The 18,255-nt window shown below is 39.0% G+C and overlaps 1 protein-coding gene across 1 annotated transcript in view; it reads right to left on the bottom strand.

Moving 5' to 3' along the window:
• Window positions 1-18,197, bottom strand: part of LOC136881108 (WW domain-binding protein 4) — a 146,378-nt gene extending 128,181 nt beyond the window's left edge. The window contains exon 1 of the mRNA XM_067153745.2: window positions 18,038-18,197. Coding sequence (XP_067009846.2) covers window positions 18,038-18,039 — 2 coding nt within the window. The 5' untranslated portion in view covers window positions 18,040-18,197. The remainder of the gene's footprint in view (window positions 1-18,037) is intronic.
• Window positions 18,198-18,255: the final 58 nt, after the last annotated feature.

Below are 18,255 nucleotides of genomic sequence, written 5' to 3'. Positions count from 1 at the left end.
ATGGTACTATTTAACAATGTGGACACTCAAGTTTGAGTGTACTAGAGTTCCATATTTGTTAATGTTATTGGTTTTACGTCCCACTAACATTTCAATAGAGTATTTGATTGATTTCTTGATATAAGGAGCATAGAATGTAACCTCAACACAGATGCGACGTCGTTACTTTTTTAAAAACTTGCGGTCCTTATCAGTTCCCAAGCCATTATGTTGTTGGGTAATTTGTTCAAAGCATAACACTTTTCTTGGAATATAACTGCAATGTATAAGTGTTTGTCACTGAATAATCTTACATCATAAACAACACGCCAGTGCGCCAAGAATCATACACATGGCAATATGTTATTGAAGAGTTGGTCACACCAAGCCATGTAGGTAGCAGCACTATCGTCTTTCACGCTGAAAACAGCAAGCTGTCCGGTATTGGTGTAGGCCTACTAAAGTATTTGGCCTGGCGTATCCATCCTCTCTGTCAGCATTGTTTCTGTGATTACAACTATATCATGTCCTGCCCAAGGATTTTCTGGAGTTGTTGAAAGCAAGCCTCTTATTCCTTCTACATTCCATAAAATCAAGTCAAGTGTGAAATTTCCTGAATCAAAGTTATCTTTTTTGATTAATGTGTTCATTAACCTATTGAAATTTTGCGACTTCTTGCCTTCTGTTTCGAAAACGAAACTGTCTTACTAGAACTCCGGCTGGCCAGAAATTTGGTTCCATGGCTCGTTCTTTCTCCGCAAGCGGAATGGAAAATTTAAAAGCTTTGAAATATCCTTTAGTTTGTAATTCTTCACAATTTACCTCGTTTGTTATTCCTTGTTTTTGAAGATGATCCTTAATTTTTTCTTCTGTAGTATCTCTGTGAAGTTTTCCTATGTACAACCAAGCCTTTCTTCCTCCAGATTGAAGCTCGGTATTGCTCATTGTCCATTGCTCGTTGTCCCAATTACTGTGGGCTTATTACCCATCCCTTTTATTTTTCTGATTATATTATCTTGTCGGTGTACTCCTGGGCTATTCACTTTTCCCATTTCCACATTCCTATTCATTGTGGTTTCATTGATTTTGGATTGTGTATCCGTTTCAGCATCCTCCCTAATTTTTGTATTGTTCCTTTGTATTTCCAAGTGGCTTATTCCCTTTATTACTGATGATCTACATGTTTGAGCAAATTCTGTATTATTTTCTCTTGGAGCTGTAAATGCTATTGTAATTAGTAGGTCAGTTTGCTTAAGTTGTGTCTCCACTAGAAGAGTCATTTTTGTCATTGATGTTTCACCTAGGTCTTCTATTTTGTCTTTTAATTCTTTATAATGGCTATTATAGTTTCTGGCGATTTCTGATTCTTCTTGCGGAGTTTCACATAGACCATATTTTTTAAGCCTAAAGCGAGATGATTCGCACATCCATAGAAGGTTTTCCCTTTCATGAGTTCAATGCCTTGATTTTGGTTGCTCCAAGTGATGTACATGAATTGTGATACCATGAATTGCAGTCATCACATCCTATGGAATTATCACCTTGTGTAAGTTCCATGGTGCATTTTGTGCAATGTTCAGTGGTATTTCCTTGTGTTGCTGGCATAATTGTCTACTCTCTGATATTTGGTGCGTCACAGTCGATATAAAAAAGTGCTCTCTACAGTTGAGATTATTACTCTTCGATGTTTTGATGTTTGATGTCTTATATAAAGTTATCCTCCTCTGCGAACCATGTGACCATGCGGCGGTGGGGAGGCTTGCGTGTCCCAATGATGCAGATAGCCGAGCCGCAGGTGCAACCATATCGGATGGGTATCTGTTGAGAGACTAGACTAACGAATGGTTCATCAAAAGGGGGGTAGCAGCCTTTCGGTAGTTGCAAGGGCGGCAGTCTAGATGATTGACTGATACGGCCTTGCAATAATACTCAACATGGCTTAGCTGTGTTGATACTGCTACAGGGCTGAAAGCAACGGGAAACTACAGCCGTAACTACCTCCCGAGGACATGCAGCTCTCTCTGTATGAATGGTGTACTGATAATGGCTTCCTCCCGGGTAAAATATTCCGGAGGTAAACTAGTCCCCCATTCGGATCTCCGGGTGTGGACTACACGAGAGGGGGCGATCATCAGGAAGATGGATACTGACATTCTGCGAGTCGGAGTGCGGAATGTTAGAAGTTTGAATCGTTGTGGTAGGTTAGAGAATCTGAAAAGGGAGATGGATTGGCTAAAGTTAGAAGTAGTTGGTATAAGTGAAGTACGTTGGCAGGAAGAACAAGATTTTTGGTCAGGCGACTACCGAATTATCAACACGAAATCAAACAGGGGAAATGCAGGAGTTGGTTTAATAATAAATAAGAAAATAGGGCAGCGGGTAAGCTACTACGAGCAACGTAGTGAAAGAATTATTGTCGTCAAGATAGACACTAAACCAATGCCCACCACAATAGTGAAGGTCTATATGCCTACTAGTTCAGCGGATGATGAAGAAATCGAAAGAATATATGAGGAGATAGAAGATTTAATACAATATGTAAAAGGTGTCGAGAATCTAATTGTGATGGGTGACTGGAATGCAGTGGTAGGCCAAGGAAGAGAAGGTAGTACAGTAGCAGAATTTGGATTGGGACAAAGGAACGAAAGAGGAAGTCGGCTGGTTGAATTCTGCACTGATCATAATTTAGTCCTTGCCAATACTTTGTTCAAACACCACAAACAACGGCTGTATACGTGAACGAGACCTGGAGACATGGAAGGTATCAAATAGACTTCATGATGATTAGGCAGAGATTCAGAAACCAGGTGTTGGATTGCAAAACTTTCCCAGGAGCAGATGTGGACTGACCACAACTTGATGGTCATGAAATGCCATCTGAAGTTGAAAAAATTGAAGAAAGGAAAGAATGCAAAAAGATGGGATCTAGACAAGTTGAAAGAAAAGAGTGTGAGGGATTGTTTCAAGGAACATGTTGCACAAGGACTAAATGAAAAGGCTGAAGGAAACACTATAGAGGAAGAGTGGAGAGTCATGAAAAATGAAGTCAGTAGAGCTGCTGAAAAAATGTTAGTAAGGAAGAAAAGATCAACTAAGAATCAGTGGATAACTCAGGAGATACTAGACCTGATTGATGAACGACGAAAATACAAGAATTCTAGAAATGAAGAGGGCAGAAAAGAATACAGGCGATTAAAGAATCACGTGGATAGAAAGTGCAAGGTAGCTAAGGAAGAATGGCTGAAGGAGAAGTGCAAGGATGTCGAAGGCTGTATGGTCCTGGGAAAGGTAGATGCTGCATACAGGAAAATCGAGGAAACCTTTGGAGAAAGGAAATCTAGGTGTATGAATATTAAGAGCTCAGATGGAAAGCCACTTCTAGGGAAAGAAGACAAAGCAGAAAGATGGGAGGAGCATATCCAACAGTTGTATCAAGGTAAAGATGTAGATAATTTGGTTCTGGAACATGAAGAGGCTGTTGATGCTGATGAAATGGGAGACCCAATTTTGAGGTCAGAGTTTGCCAGAGCTGTGAGTGACCTAAACAGGAACAAGGCACCTGGAATTGATGACATTCCCTCCGAATTACTGACTGCCTTAGGAGAAACCAGCACGGCAAGGTTATTTAATTTAATGTGCAAGAAGTATGAGACAGGAGAAGTCTCATGTTGATTGGACCAAGCTATTTATGATTCTGAAGATGATAGGGATCAGATACCGAGAACGAAGAATTATCTACAATCTGTATAAAAATCAGTCTGCAGTGATAAGAATTGAGGGCTTTGAAAAAGAAGCAGCAATCCAGAAAGGAGTGAGGCAAGGCTGCAGTTTGTCCCCTCTCCTTTTCAATGTTTACATAGAACAGGCAGTAAAGGAAATCAAAGAGAAATTTGGAAAGGGAATCACAGTCCAAGGAGAGGAAATCAAAACCTTGAGATTTGCCGATGATATTGTTATTTTATCTGAGACTGCAGAAGATCTCGAGAAGTTGCTGAATGGTATGGATGAAGTCTTGGATAAGGAGTACCAGATGAAAATAAATAAGTCCAAAACAAAAGTAATGGAGTGCAGTCGAACAAAGGCAGGTGATGTAGGAAACATTAGATTAGGAAATGAAGTCTTAAAGGAAGTAGATGAATATTGTTACTTGGGTAGTAAAATAACTAACGATGGCAGAAGTAAGGAGGATATAAAATGCAGACTAGCACAAGCAAGGAAGAACTTTCTTAAGAAAAGAAATTTTCTCACTTCAAACATTGATATCGGAATCAGAAAGATGTTTTTGAAGACTTTCATGTGGAGCGTGGCATTGTATGGAAGTGAAACATGGACGATAAGTAGCTCAGAAAGAAAGAGAATAGAAGCTTTTGAAATGTGGTGTTAAAGAAGAATGCTGAAGGTGAGATGGATAGATCGAATCACGAATGAAGAGATACTGAATCGAATTGGTGAGAGGAGATCGATTTGGCTAAATTTGACGAGAAGAAGAGATAGAATGATAGGACACATCTTAAGACACCCAGGACTTGTTCAGTTGGTTTTTGAAGGAAGTGTAGGTGGTAAGAACGGTAGGGGTAGACCAAGGTACGAATATGACAAGCAGATTAGAGCAGATGTAGGATGCAATAGTTACGTAGAAATGAAAAGGTTAGCACATGATAGGGTGGCATGGAGAGCTGCATCAACCCTGTCCATGGCCTGATGACTCAAACACACACAACAATATAAAAGTTATCCGGTAAATCCTCTGTATGTATAAGTTCTTGGTAACTACTAGAAGATCAATATGTCTACCGTTTCTATAATGAATGTGTATTTAAAATTAAATCACTTTCACACACGAAAATTTCACTGGTTTTTTGGTAAATATAGAATCTCACCTTTTGCTGGTATATTTAGTTTCTTGCTAGTGTATTCAGCATCGTTTGACTGTAATAACACTCGTTTGTTCTCAAATTAATTCGCTTTAAACGCGCACCAAGTAACAATACCTTCTGTACGATGTTTGCTTTTTTTAATTCCCAGACTTCTACCAAATTATAGTTGAAAGTCTTTCAAGAAGAGAGTGAGTGGACTTGTCCTACTGACAACATAGCAGCTTCAGTTAAGCCAGTTCTTACATGTGTCTGGTCATTAATGGCAATGTAGTATACTAAAAGTCATGAATATTGCTTAAATGAACATCAATAGCCATATTATCCTCTGTCTAATGGCAGTGGTGGTTGGTGATTTAGAGTTTTGGGGGGAAAGTGAATAAAAGCAACCATACCTTCTTAACTCTAATTAAGAAGGAATAGTTCCCTCATTTTACTCCCAACTCTACAAAGAATGAGGGTATCAACAAAAGAACGGGAAGGCCCACAAACTGCATGAAAATGAAAGGTACGCTAGGCCTAACGAACCTAATATTGCTGCGTCAGAATAATAATAATAATGTTATTGGCTTTATGTCCCACTAACTACCTTTAGGGTTTTTGGAGACATCAAGGTGCCAGAATTTCATCCCGCAGGAGTTCTTTAACGTGCGAGTAAATCTACCGACACAAGGCTGACTTATCTGAGCACAGTCAAATACCACCAGACTGAGCCAGGATCGAACCTGCCAAGTTGGGGTCAAAAGGCCAGCGCCTCAACAGTCTGAGCCACTCAGCCCGGCTGGGTCAGAAAAGAACAAGAGCTGACCAAGAGAGATCTGATAGGAAAGATGAAAGTGTGAAACCTAGCATAAGTGAAAGCTATGCTAGACTCAGGTATTGGCCCTATGGTTGCCAACCCATACTCCCAATATGAGAGTCCCTGAGGGTACCACTTTCAAGCATCTCTTACAATGCTTGTTTGTGGCAATATCACCAAGACTTTATACATTCATGCAGAATTGGTGAGGTACAATTCTTAAAGAGCTCTTAGTATCAATCACTTCCTAACATCAAGTAGTCATGGTCTTCAGACTGTACGCCATCTTCTTCTTCAACATATGTTCCTCCAGCTGGCAGGGTTTGTTACATGAATTCATTGTCTCCATTTAGTTCTGTCCTGGGCAGTGGCGGCTTGCGCTGAATTATGTTGGTGGATCTGCTCTGTATAGATAAGAAAAGTGTTTTTCCACCAATCAATACACAATTTATTTTAAATAGATTAAACTAGTACCGGTTTCGGCTCTTTAACGGCCATCATCAGCTAGTACATGATTTGTTTCCAGCCATTAGACAATTCACAAGCTGTTATTGTATTAGACATCCGGATGTCTAATGGGGGATGGAAATGTATACAGTAGCATGTAATTAAAATATCAGTAGTCAAGGTAAAAAGTTACAATAAGTTAGAACATGAGTATGTAGGACATATTAAAACATATGGGTCATAATATAAAACACTTAAAAAGTTTTAACACATTAAAATTTGGTAAGTATAGGTAGACACTTGTTAAAAATTTTTAGTTCATGTTAGATAGGTTCCATTCTTCTATCTTCTGTGTAGTTCCTTTGCTTTTATGTTATGTTGATTTTAGCTGTTTTATGGTAATCTTCGAGAAAGTTCTGAAACTGATATGCGTCATATTGATATGGACCTTTGTCATGAAGAAATTTTTTATATTGTGTTATATATTCCAACTTGTGATGTACTCTGGTAAGTTTTAATATAGTAAACAGCAGGTCTTGAGTTTAAATTAGAAGTAGTTGGTGGCAACACCTCTCTCGTCTATGTTTGTGGTTGTAGTTTTAGTTGTTGTGGAAGTCTTGTGCGGATGTGTTTGAAGGCTTGTTGTGTTCTACTTATCTATACTTTGAATCTGTCAATACGGAAAATGAAATTTATAAATAATAATAATAGGATCTGCTCTGTGTCGCCCAGTCATTGCAATAAGTGTAATAAAATGCCAACTGAGCTTGTGTGCATCCGTCCTCCAACTCCTCGGAAATGCCTTGCTCTATGTCCTATCAGAGCGAAGTTCCCAAAAAAGTACAGAAAAAATACAGGTAGACGTACATCTCAATTTGTAAGACCCCGATTTTGAGGGACACTGATGATATAAATAACGGACTTGCACCAAAAACAATTAAAAAGTTACAAAAAAGAAAGCCTTTCTTCTGCTTATCAAAAAATTTTGATCTAGTATTGACACACTCATATTATTTACAGAGATTCCAAGACCTGCATACATCTTTGCGAGTCGGGTTTCTTAATAGAGGGGGAACATCATCTCAGGGTAGTAACGTTCCTGTTTTCATTTTCATGACTACCTAACACAGAAAAATCCACTATCATTACGAAGAAACATTTTCATGATCACTCACTCATTCGCTTCGTATGAGAGAGTGTTTCTGGTCGTTGGATAGAATTATGCTCAAGTCCTGGCCATTTACACAAAAGATAGAGAAATACATACCTTCAATCTTCAAGTACATTGTTTGAAGACTTAACATGAACAGTCATCATCTTTTATCAGGCATTTCTCCTGTATTTAAGCTATTTGGGCTTTTTTTCTACTGAACAGAAGCATCTCAAGTCTACAGTAGTATCTGAGAATGTTGACATGTAAGAATTTTGAACCATATCAATATCCACACAGTTTTAAAAGTTATCTATTCACACTGATGTGTACAGTAGTGGGAGCTTTTTGCGAAACAGCTGAGATTTCAACATGCTCGCTCGCTGTAGTGATTCTCTCAGACGGTGGCGCTGGTCCTACCTCTAGTGGATTATTTACTAATTCTATGGTCTGAGTGACACACATGCAAATAGGCCAGCCGTTCTGCAAGGCGTGCAGTTCATACATAACCTTATGGGCGACTCTTAGCCACCTATCGGAAGAAAACCATAGTTAAGCATACTCTCCTGAAGTTCTGTCGTTCACAGATCTACACAGGGTTGCCAGATCACCAGTATCTGTATGGGTATTGATCTCTAGCTCGATATCAACACTCGGTATGAAGGTTGGGATCGCTAATCGCTGTATATTATATCTTTCATTATGGTGGTTCTGCAGCTCTGCAGATCGTATTATGGAGCCGTGCCTGGTGCTGGGCCATGTCAGGGTGGAGACCAATGCTCTTCAGATCTTTGTGAAGGGTATTGGCCCATCGCTGTTTTGGTCGTCCTTTTGGTCTCCTACAGTCAACTTCTAACATGTAAACCCCGTCTTCGCGATAGTATCAGCCCCTGCCGTTAGTACATGTCCAAACCATCGTAGAAGACTCCCACAAATTTTTTCTTGAATCGGTGAACGCAAAATCTCTCCCTGATGGATTCATTAAAGATGCAATCCAGTTTAGTGACGCCAGCCGTCCACCTCAGTATCTTAGTCTCCATGACTCCCAGACAACGCTCTTTCTCAGTTGTAGTCAGCCAACATTTGCAACCATAGGCTACAGTGCAACAGATTGGATACAGTATGACTGATTTTTCATTTGAAATTATCCTTCATCCTACGGTTGCAAGTGACACCTGTCCTTCCACAACTGCAGTGACTGGGATTGGTGGATGGGGAAATTCCTCAGTTGAGATCTTCTTGAAGTAGCTCTCTTGGTTTCTTCCAATCAACCACTAAATTTCCCGTTTCATCACTGATGCCATAAAAGCGCTGGATGTTTTGTATTTTGTGGTGAGTCGGTATAATTAGTCTTAACACAGTGAATTGGTTTTGTTTTGAATATCTTGAATGATGATAGGCATTACTGTTTATTGTTTTAAGAGGAAGTAACTAGATAATCATCCCATCTAAAGACTTATCACAAGAGAGAAGGTGCCAGGAAAAAGAAAGGATACAGGAGAGAACAAGAACTGACTAAGGGAGATCAGATTAGCAGCCTTAGTGGGTCAGCTGACATTATAACTGCGAGCAATTCTGGCGACTGCCAAACGTGTTTGCATCCTTTGGTGGATAAGTTAGTACAAGAGATGTAGGTATGAAGTAGGTTCAACAATGTTTCTATCCTTGTCGAAAGATAAATACAATGTTAATAATGTTCCTTGTGTGTGACAGCAAGCAGAAGAGTGTTGTAAGTGTTCATTAAAGAATAACAATACAATTCTGTTTTGTTCACTTATCTGACTTCCTTGGTCAACACTTGTTCTTTACCAACCCCAACAGTATTAGGTTTTCATGGCCTAGAGAGCCTTGTATTTTCACACCCTTCGTGGCCCTTCCCCTTTTCTTTTGCAGATACCTTCATTTTTCAGTGTCGGATCTCTTCCAATTTTTTTTTTGCCCACCTTCACAAACATGACTTCGTCTAACAGATTTGAAACCATAATCTTGGAACTCAGAAGTTGACACTCTACTTCTCATCCCCAGAAGATTCTGTTTTTCCTCAGGAAAATAAACAAATCACATTACAACTGACATTTGTCTGATTGCAACATTCAAAGAACTTCTCCTCATCCAGCTCCTGCTGGGTCAGGGTATTTATGGTACTTCACCTTTCTCTCTCCTTCTCCCATTCCTCTTCCATCATTTTGTTGCAGTCCAGGGCAGTCGCCCTCCCACTTTGCGGAGAAAATATTACATTTCTATCCCATTTAGCTGGCTGAAACGAGGTTTTTTTTTTAAAAAAAAAGCAAATTGTACAAGCCCTGTTGTCTTATCAGCTAATTCTTTCCTTTATTTTCTTTAATTATTAACAAAATTATTGGCAGAAATACGCATAAAATGTTGCTCATCCAGGCTACCTGATTTGTATAGCGCCACAGCAAGTAGTAGAGACTTTGCATGTGCTGTGAGGAAGGGTAGCAGGGGTACATTCTTTTACCAAGGTCATGCATACTGAGGTATGATTCACCCGCTAACCGCGTACACATTCGTCAGTCTGACAGTCTCTTCAGTGTATTAGTTTCTTAGTGCATAGTCAAATACTAACTGATTTTAATTTCACAATCACGCCATACTTCCTTTTATTTGTAATAAATGTGTAATAATGCTCCTTTGGTGAAAGTTTTATAGTATAGTATTGAATTAAAATCTCGAGAAAAAAAGTATCAATACCACACTTAAATTGGTAAATTGTCAACATTTACCTCTCTGTCGAAATTCACTCAGAGAGCATACCGGGTGAGTTGGAAGTACGGTTAGGAGAGTGCAGCTGTGAGCTTGCATCCGGAAGATAGAGGGTTCGAACCGCACTGTCGGCAGCCCCTGAAGATGGTTTTCTGCGATTTCCCATTTTCACACCAGGCAAATGCTGGGGCTGTACCTTAATTAAGGCCACAGCCGCTTCCTTCCCACTCCTAGGCCTTTCCTATCCCAATGTCGCCATAAGACCTATCTGTGTCTGTGCGACGTAAAACAAATTGTAAAAAAAAAATTTTAACATACCGTATATAACTCCCCTGCCCACTATACCCCACAAACCGAGGTACTGTTTATTGTGTGTATGTTTTGCCCCCGCACTTTTAATTTCCAATCGCCGCTACTGCAGTCCACAGTCCAGGTTTTTTCTTCTTCTTGCACTCTTCTTTATTGAATCGATCCACTTCGTTCTAGGTCTCCCTCTCTTTCCCTCAAACTTTCATCTTCATCATCTGTTTTGGTATTCTTTTCTCCTCCATCCTCTTTACATGCCCAAACCAGCTTAGTTTACTGTTATAAATTCTCTCATTTAGGTTTTCCATTTTGACCTCCTTTCTCACATATTAATTTCTCCATCTATCTTAGGTATTTCATTTCATTGGCTAGAATTCTACTCTCCTCCCTACATGTCATTATCCAGGTCCTAGCTGCATAAGTCAAAATACTGTAGGTGCATAATACATTTTGTACATTATCTCTTTACACTTCCCTATACCAGACAATGTTTCTTACACTCTGGTAGAATGCATTGTCCTGTTGCACCCTCTTCCTAATATCTATGTCCAATCTTGTATTCTGCATTAATTCACTCCCTAGGTATTTGATACTGTCAACAACAGTTTCAAGGCTTTGACCACCAATTTTCACAATACTTTCTCCTCTTGACATCACCATGGTCTTGCTTTAATCTGCACTGATTTTCATACCATACTTTCTCAATTTTCTTCTTCAGTGCATCAAGTTGTTCTTGTGGGTACTTCTTTGTTGTTGGACCACAATATTGTCCACAAACTTCATCTCCCTATTCCCAATGCCTCCTTTGTCTCCATTACAATTTTGTCCATAATCATTAGAAACAAAAGAGATGACAACACACTCCCCTGTCTTAGTCCAGCTTCATTTCTAAACCATTCCGTCTTTCCAACTGGAGTCTGTATGCTGCTCACACAGTTGTGCATTCCTAGCACCATATCTACAGTTTGTGTACCCAGTCTCTTTTTGACTTTGGTCTCCAAAACCTTCTCCCTGGGAACACTATCATATGCCTTTGTTAGATCTATGAATGTCATGACCAGATCTTCTCCATATCCCCAATTTTTCCATTAACTGTCTCATGCCGAAAACTGAGTCAACTACAATCACCACCAGCACCGTAGATCTTCCACTTCTAAAGTCGTACTGTTCATCTTGCAACTCTCCCTCTACCTTTCTTCTAATTTGCTCTCTATATTTTTGCCACTTTTAATAAAAGTGTGATTCCTCCATAGTTATCATTAGAGCCTGGATGTCCATGCAAATGCATGTTTTTAAATAAGCTGGTTACACGTCTCAAACTTTGTAAATATCTGTTTTATGGCTTAACGATTCCAAATAACCGTTTTTTTCCTTCAGTTTTGCATGTTTTGGCCTTTTTAGGAGAAAATTCATGCATAATGCATATTTTGAAGATTTTGGATTTAATAACGAATATTTGGACATTAAATATGGCATAATATGACTTTTCTTCTGACTTTGGCTCATGTATAATGTTAACTTGCATGATAGTGTCTTTTATGAATGTTCGTGTACAGAATTTGGGACCATTTTTCCACGTTATACAGTATGTTTATTACTGAGAGACGAAGTTAGTACATAAGGTAGAGGTCCTATAATCCAATTAACCAAGCACTTTCTTATCTGTTGCTTGAGTAAACATTAACGTAAGCCAGAAGGCCCCACGTCGATCTCTGTAATTCTTAGGAATAAGATGTCCCAGTTATACATTGCTATAAATTGAATCTTAAATTGTGCATTACTCATTAACGGCTCATTTGTTCATCTATGTTAGACGAACAAAACAAAACTTGTATCACACTTCTGAGATAGCAGCATACAAATCTTGGTTTTGCACTGAACCCTCTTTCGTTGTTATCCTGGAATTTCCTACCCGGAACTCTCACTTGTTATTGCAGCACGCAATTATTACCAGCTAATTGAGGACATTCAGAAGTGTCTGCAATCATCACACGGAGAAGTATCTGCGGCAGCTAGAGACAGGCCAAACAAAGTGATACGTTCAAATCCTGACTTTGAATTCGCCAAACTTATATAAGACGCATTGTGGTGAAAATGCAAAAGACGTACAATTTTGTCTTACCTTGTCCCAAATGTCTTTGTTTAAGTATGCACCTGTCATTTCTTGTGATTTAGAAACATTTTCTGTGTTTGAGAATATGCTGACAGATAAATGGATGAACTTAAATCAAGACAATTTTCCAGTTTATTGTACATATTTTGCCATATGATAGTGCATGAATGCATGCATATTTTGAGATTTGATGGTACATGGAAATTCGGGCTCTAGTTATCACACACTTTTTTGTCCCCCTTCTTATAGACCGATATTATTCCCTTTCCCCAGAATTATATGCATTCCCATAGGACTGGGATTTCGTCCTGCGGGAGTTCTTTTACGTCCCAGTAAATCTACCGACATGAGGCTGACATATTTGAGCACCTCCAAACAAACACCACCGGACCGAGCCAGGAGCGAACCTGTCAATTTGCGCTCAGAAAGCCAGTGTCTTAACCGTCTAGACACACTCAGCCCAGCCAAATATCTTTTATTTAAAGATATGAACTTCATTAATGTTTCTGTATTGAACTGAGATCAACAATAAGATATCTATTAGGTTCAACCTTTTCAATATTAATTAGGTACGTGTTTATGTTACAAATACCTTTTATTCAAATTGGGGACCGGTTTCGACATGTGATGTGAATGGTCAGTTACAGATTACGTCTTTGCTTATATAATTATTTGAGATTCATTTTATGGCTGATGATGACATTATATATGTCAAAACCGGTTCCCAAGTTGAATAAATAAAAGGTATTTGTAACAAAAACACGTACCTAATTAGTATTGAAAAGGTTGAACCTAATAGATATCTTATCGTTGAAATATCTTTTACTCATCCATAATGACTTTAGTGTATCCCAGTATCTACAGCAGTAAGAGCAAGCTTCAATCCTCTTTAGCACTCCTGGATATTTACGTAGTCTGCTGTATAGAATGTTTTGAAAACAAATACACTGAAAGTGAGATGTCAAGGGCCAGCTTGGCAGCAAATGCTACTAGAAAACCAAGCACATGTTGATGGCATTAAGGGTGAAAAGCAAATTCAAGGGCTGCCTGCTGGGGATCCTACAGATGATGTGCTTCCTGGTATTAATATTAACAAAATGTCAACCAATGTGTTTTCTATTTTAAGAACAAAGGAATATTAAATTCTGTCATTCAGTCATCAGGTAACAAAACAGAATACTCTTTTTATTATTATAATTACTGCTCTTTTACGGCCGCATTGGACCACTGTAGTCAATTTCTGTCTGGTCTTCTATGATGTTTATTTTTTCCTTTCTGTTCTTCAGTATTTCTTCATTCTATCTGATCTTCATTGTCATTCTTCTTCTGAAAATACCCTTTTAGTTGTTTCACTTTTATATACCCTTTTAGTTGTTTCACTTTTATAAAGTTTTGGTAGGAATCTAATTTTACTATTTTTCAATCTATTTACTTTTTGATTTATTCTTGAAATCCTCCAATGTTATGTCTAATTCTTTCAGGTCTTCTTTTATTTCCTTTATCTAGACAGGTTGTCGTTTTTCTTTCCAAAGCTTTTCCAAAATTCCACTATTAACCTGTCTTGAGGTGTTATCAACAGATGACCAAAGACTAATATTCTCTTCTTTCTTATGAAATCCGTTATAGGTTCTATTTCCTGATTTGGGATGATACGCCGTTCTTCTTTTTGGTACTTCTTATTAATGCATGACCTTACTATTCTTCTTTCTGTTTTTAAAATTTTGTCTATTTCATTCTTTTGCCTTTGCATATTTCACTTCCTTAAGTTGTTTCAGGTTTCAATTTTGTATTTATTGAAAATAATTTCTTGTTGTATGTATTTCTAGTTACTTTTTGGGCTTTGGATAATTTATTTGTTCTCTCTGTCCAAGTTACACTTAAGAAAATGGAAACTGCAACACCATGAAGACCTTGGTCGTTTGTGTTGATTTTCAAGATATGGAACGATGCCATATAGGTATGTAAACGATCAAAGTTTCAGACCCATTGGATTGTTGCTACAGGTCTCCCCATGTGATTGGTCGCGGAGGAATCAACTCTAGTATACGGACTCTGGTGTAGCATAGTTGACTTGCAGTCTGTGCAGTGAAGTGTTCCCTGTCAAACATGCCTCGACGACAGAGAAGAACACGTTATCAACAACTGTCGCCGTTCGAGAGGACTCCAATAATTGGGCTGTGTGAGGCTGGATTATCGCTAAGGACTGTCGCTGCACAAGTTGGCCGACAGGCATCTATGGTACAACGTGTATGGCAGCAGTGGTCAAATGAAGGTACCCACACTCCTAGACCTGGCACAGGCCCAGCGCGACAGACAACTGTGAGAGAGGATTGCCGCATTATTCGGATGGCCCGTATGGAACCCCATGCAACAGCAGCGCAAATTCGAGCAGCTGTGGCATCCCACGTTACACAACAAACAGTTGGTAATCGCCTGCGTGCAACTGGCTTACAAGCCCGTGTCCCTGCAGAAGGTGTTCCATTGACCCCACAACAGCGACGTGTAAGGCTGGCCTGGTGTCGAGAAAGATCGACGTGGGTCGATGAATGGCATAGGGTCGTCTTTACTGATGAATAGCGCTTCTGTCTTGCCCGCAGTGATCGCCGGAATCGTGTGCGCCGACGTACCAGGGAGAGGAGCCACCCAGATCTTATTGTCGAGAGGCACACAGGGCCAACACCAAGCATTATGGTCTGGGGAGCTATTGGCTTTAATGTGAAATCACAATTAGTGCTTGTTGAGGGCACTATGTCTGCTCGACAGTACGTTGATAGGGTACTCAATCCAGTGGTTGTCCCTATGATGGCGAACATTGATAATGGGATGTTTCAGCAGGACAATGCCCGGGTTCACACTGCACACATCTCCAGAGAAGCTCTCAACGACATCACAACCCTAGAATGGCCCGCCAGATCCCCGGACCTCAGTCCTATTGAGCATGTGTGGGACATGATGGGTCGACAACTTTTCAACCGTCCTCAGCCACCCACAACTCTGGAACAACCGACCCGTGCAGTGCAGCAAGCATGGGCCACAATTCCTCATGAAGCGATCCAGGGCCTTTATTGACTCCATGCCTCAACGAATTCATCAATGTATTGCCTCGTGGTGGGTACATCCTGTATTGATTGTTGTCCAAACTTGCGGTCAGAGGGACCTGAAAGTGTAATCATTGAATCACAACCGAACACTCGTCCTGCATGTTCAATTGCAGCAATGTAGCACCACTCCTACTGGGTGTTGCAATTTCCATTTTCTTCAGTGTATTAATTCATTTAAATTGTATGTTATACTTTCTGCAAGGTATTTAAACTGTTTTACAATTTCTATTTCATTCCCACATATCAGAACACTGCTTATTAAAAGGGGATCTACTGCCATTATTTTAGGTTTTTTTTTTTTTCAAATGAAATTGTTGATGTTAATTTTCAAGCAATAGTTTGAAGACTTGAGATTTGATTACGAGTTTCATTAATGTTATTAGCTAGCAGTGCCAGATCTGCAAATCGTAAGCAATTTAGGCTAATTTCATCTTTAGTGTATCCAATTTTTATTATAATTATGTTTTGGTAACACTCAACTAACACACGGGAACTGTAACTTACATGTTTAGATTAACTCCACAAATATCCCACAGAATATTCAGATTAAAAAGAGCAAAGACTAGAAATCTTCCCCTCTTTTGCGCTATGATGATCATGTTGCTGATCGAAACATTGTAACCGACTTTACATCCATTATGTGGTAAATCAAATAAAATGGACATTAAACCCTAGACTTCAAGGAACAAAAAACTATTAACAGTCCATAGTCGGACTATAACTGAAGCACGGTATGAATGGTAAAAGATCTGTGTTCAAGTGGCATTCATAATGTGTCTCAGTATCACTATTATTAATCTCAGACAAGATTTAATCTAAGACCATGCAGTAAGTAAACCACTCCAAAACTATCTAAACTCTTTTTTTCTAACTAGTTTTACGTCGCACTGACACAGATAGGTCTTACGGCGACGATGGGATAGGAAAGGACTAGGTGTTGGAAGGAAGCATCCGGGGACTTAAGGTACAACCCTGCATTTGCCTGATGTTAAAATGGGAAATCACCTCCATCTAAACAAAGCTAAAAGTGTGTAGTAGCTATTTCAGCAGCAATATATAGAAACAGATGTACGTAAAATCATCCAGTATACTCAACACAGTGGCCTTTGCAGATGCGACGATCTGAGGGGACACAGGTATTATACACTACAAAAATTCAAGAGTTAGTTCTAGGAATTCAGTGTCAAGAAAAATGAAAATGGAAATCATTGGTGTGAACAGAAAGGAATGACCAGTGGACATCATGCTAGCAGAGCACTCAATAATTGTATAGAAAAATCTGTCTACCTTGGCATAGACCAGTTTCTCAGGATAATAATTTAACCTTGGAAGAATGAGTCAGCACATAAGAAGTAGAAGAACTCTCACTTCTACTAGGCCTACCAGTAACAAGGCCTCTATATAATAACAAAGCACAGAGTAAAATTACAACAATTCTGTTCAACAACAACTACTACATACCATCCTTTACCTATTATACTGAACCCTTATGAAAAATGACTCACTACATCTGCATGCTTTAAAGTTCCATACATTCAAGATTCAAAACACAACATCAGAAATCAAGGAGGGTGGACCCGTCCTTATATTCATCGAATGAAAACTAAGTACCCATCCATCAAATACCATTCAGAAGAAGCAGTAACTTGGGACAGGAAGAAAGTAAATATGATTAGGTAGCCTACTATACCATTGCTTAACCTCTCTTAATACATTTCTGGGCCTTGGAAGGCGATTAAATAAATTCACTACCAAATGAAAAGAAAATTATTAAGGAATAAGTACGCACAATGTGCATTACATAAAACTATTTACATAATTGTTATCGACGACAACCTCTTAGACACACAAGAGCGTTATATCTATCACATGTCTTTTTACATAATTAAGATTTCAGTATATACCGGTAAATTTCTTCAGCAAAAATGAGTTACAAGTCACATCAAAATACATGCTCTTTATAATCATTGGCAAACAAACAGGCCTTCACAGGATTACTGTCGGTCTTATTTTCAATTTGCCTATGTCAAGTTCCTTAAAATTGAGAAATCAAACAGCTATCCTATAATTATAAAGGAAGATTACCATACCGATTACTTAATGCTGTTCCCTCAAGAATGTATCAGAGTGTAAATACATGATTAAATAATGGAGACAGCACAGGTAAAAACAGTTGACACCAAATAATAGAAGATTTTTACACAGTAACTGAAACAGCATAAATGTCAAAATTACGACAGAACACAGGTGTACAAAAAAATAACAACTTACAACTATCAGACATAGCATCTGAATTAACACGCACACTCTTTCGTGCCCTGAGTAAGAGTGCACCAGAGATTCTAATGATAAGAACTCAATTCTACCAGTCTTTCAACTTTTATACCTTAAGTTACTTTTAAAACCAGCTGGGAATCGTTTGTTTACAATGTCACTATTCTTAGTTCACACCTCTTTCTCAAAAAAGAATCAGTCGGACCACAGAACTTTTAAGGTTACCTACATGGTCTACCGTACACGATTAGCCAAGCTGATAGTACTTACATTTTGTTGAATTTCAATTATTTTGAATCGGGCATGTCAGTAATAAACTTTCCCAAAATAAATCACCTACAGCTGCCCCCTTTCACCGCAACGACGACATTGTTACAAACTCAAACAGCACTCCGGCCGTTCTCTGGCGCAAACCTGGCGCAGCAGAGGATTCATGGCGAATTACTGCATGAGCAAAACAAACACGAAACCCATTGCGCATTGCGTGT

This window comes from Anabrus simplex, chromosome 9, assembly GCF_040414725.1.
Source record: "Anabrus simplex isolate iqAnaSimp1 chromosome 9, ASM4041472v1, whole genome shotgun sequence".
NCBI classification, from domain to species: Eukaryota; Metazoa; Arthropoda; class Insecta; order Orthoptera; family Tettigoniidae; genus Anabrus; species Anabrus simplex.
Note: the sequence above shows the minus strand (reverse complement) of the source record. Positions and strands in the feature narration are given on the sequence as shown.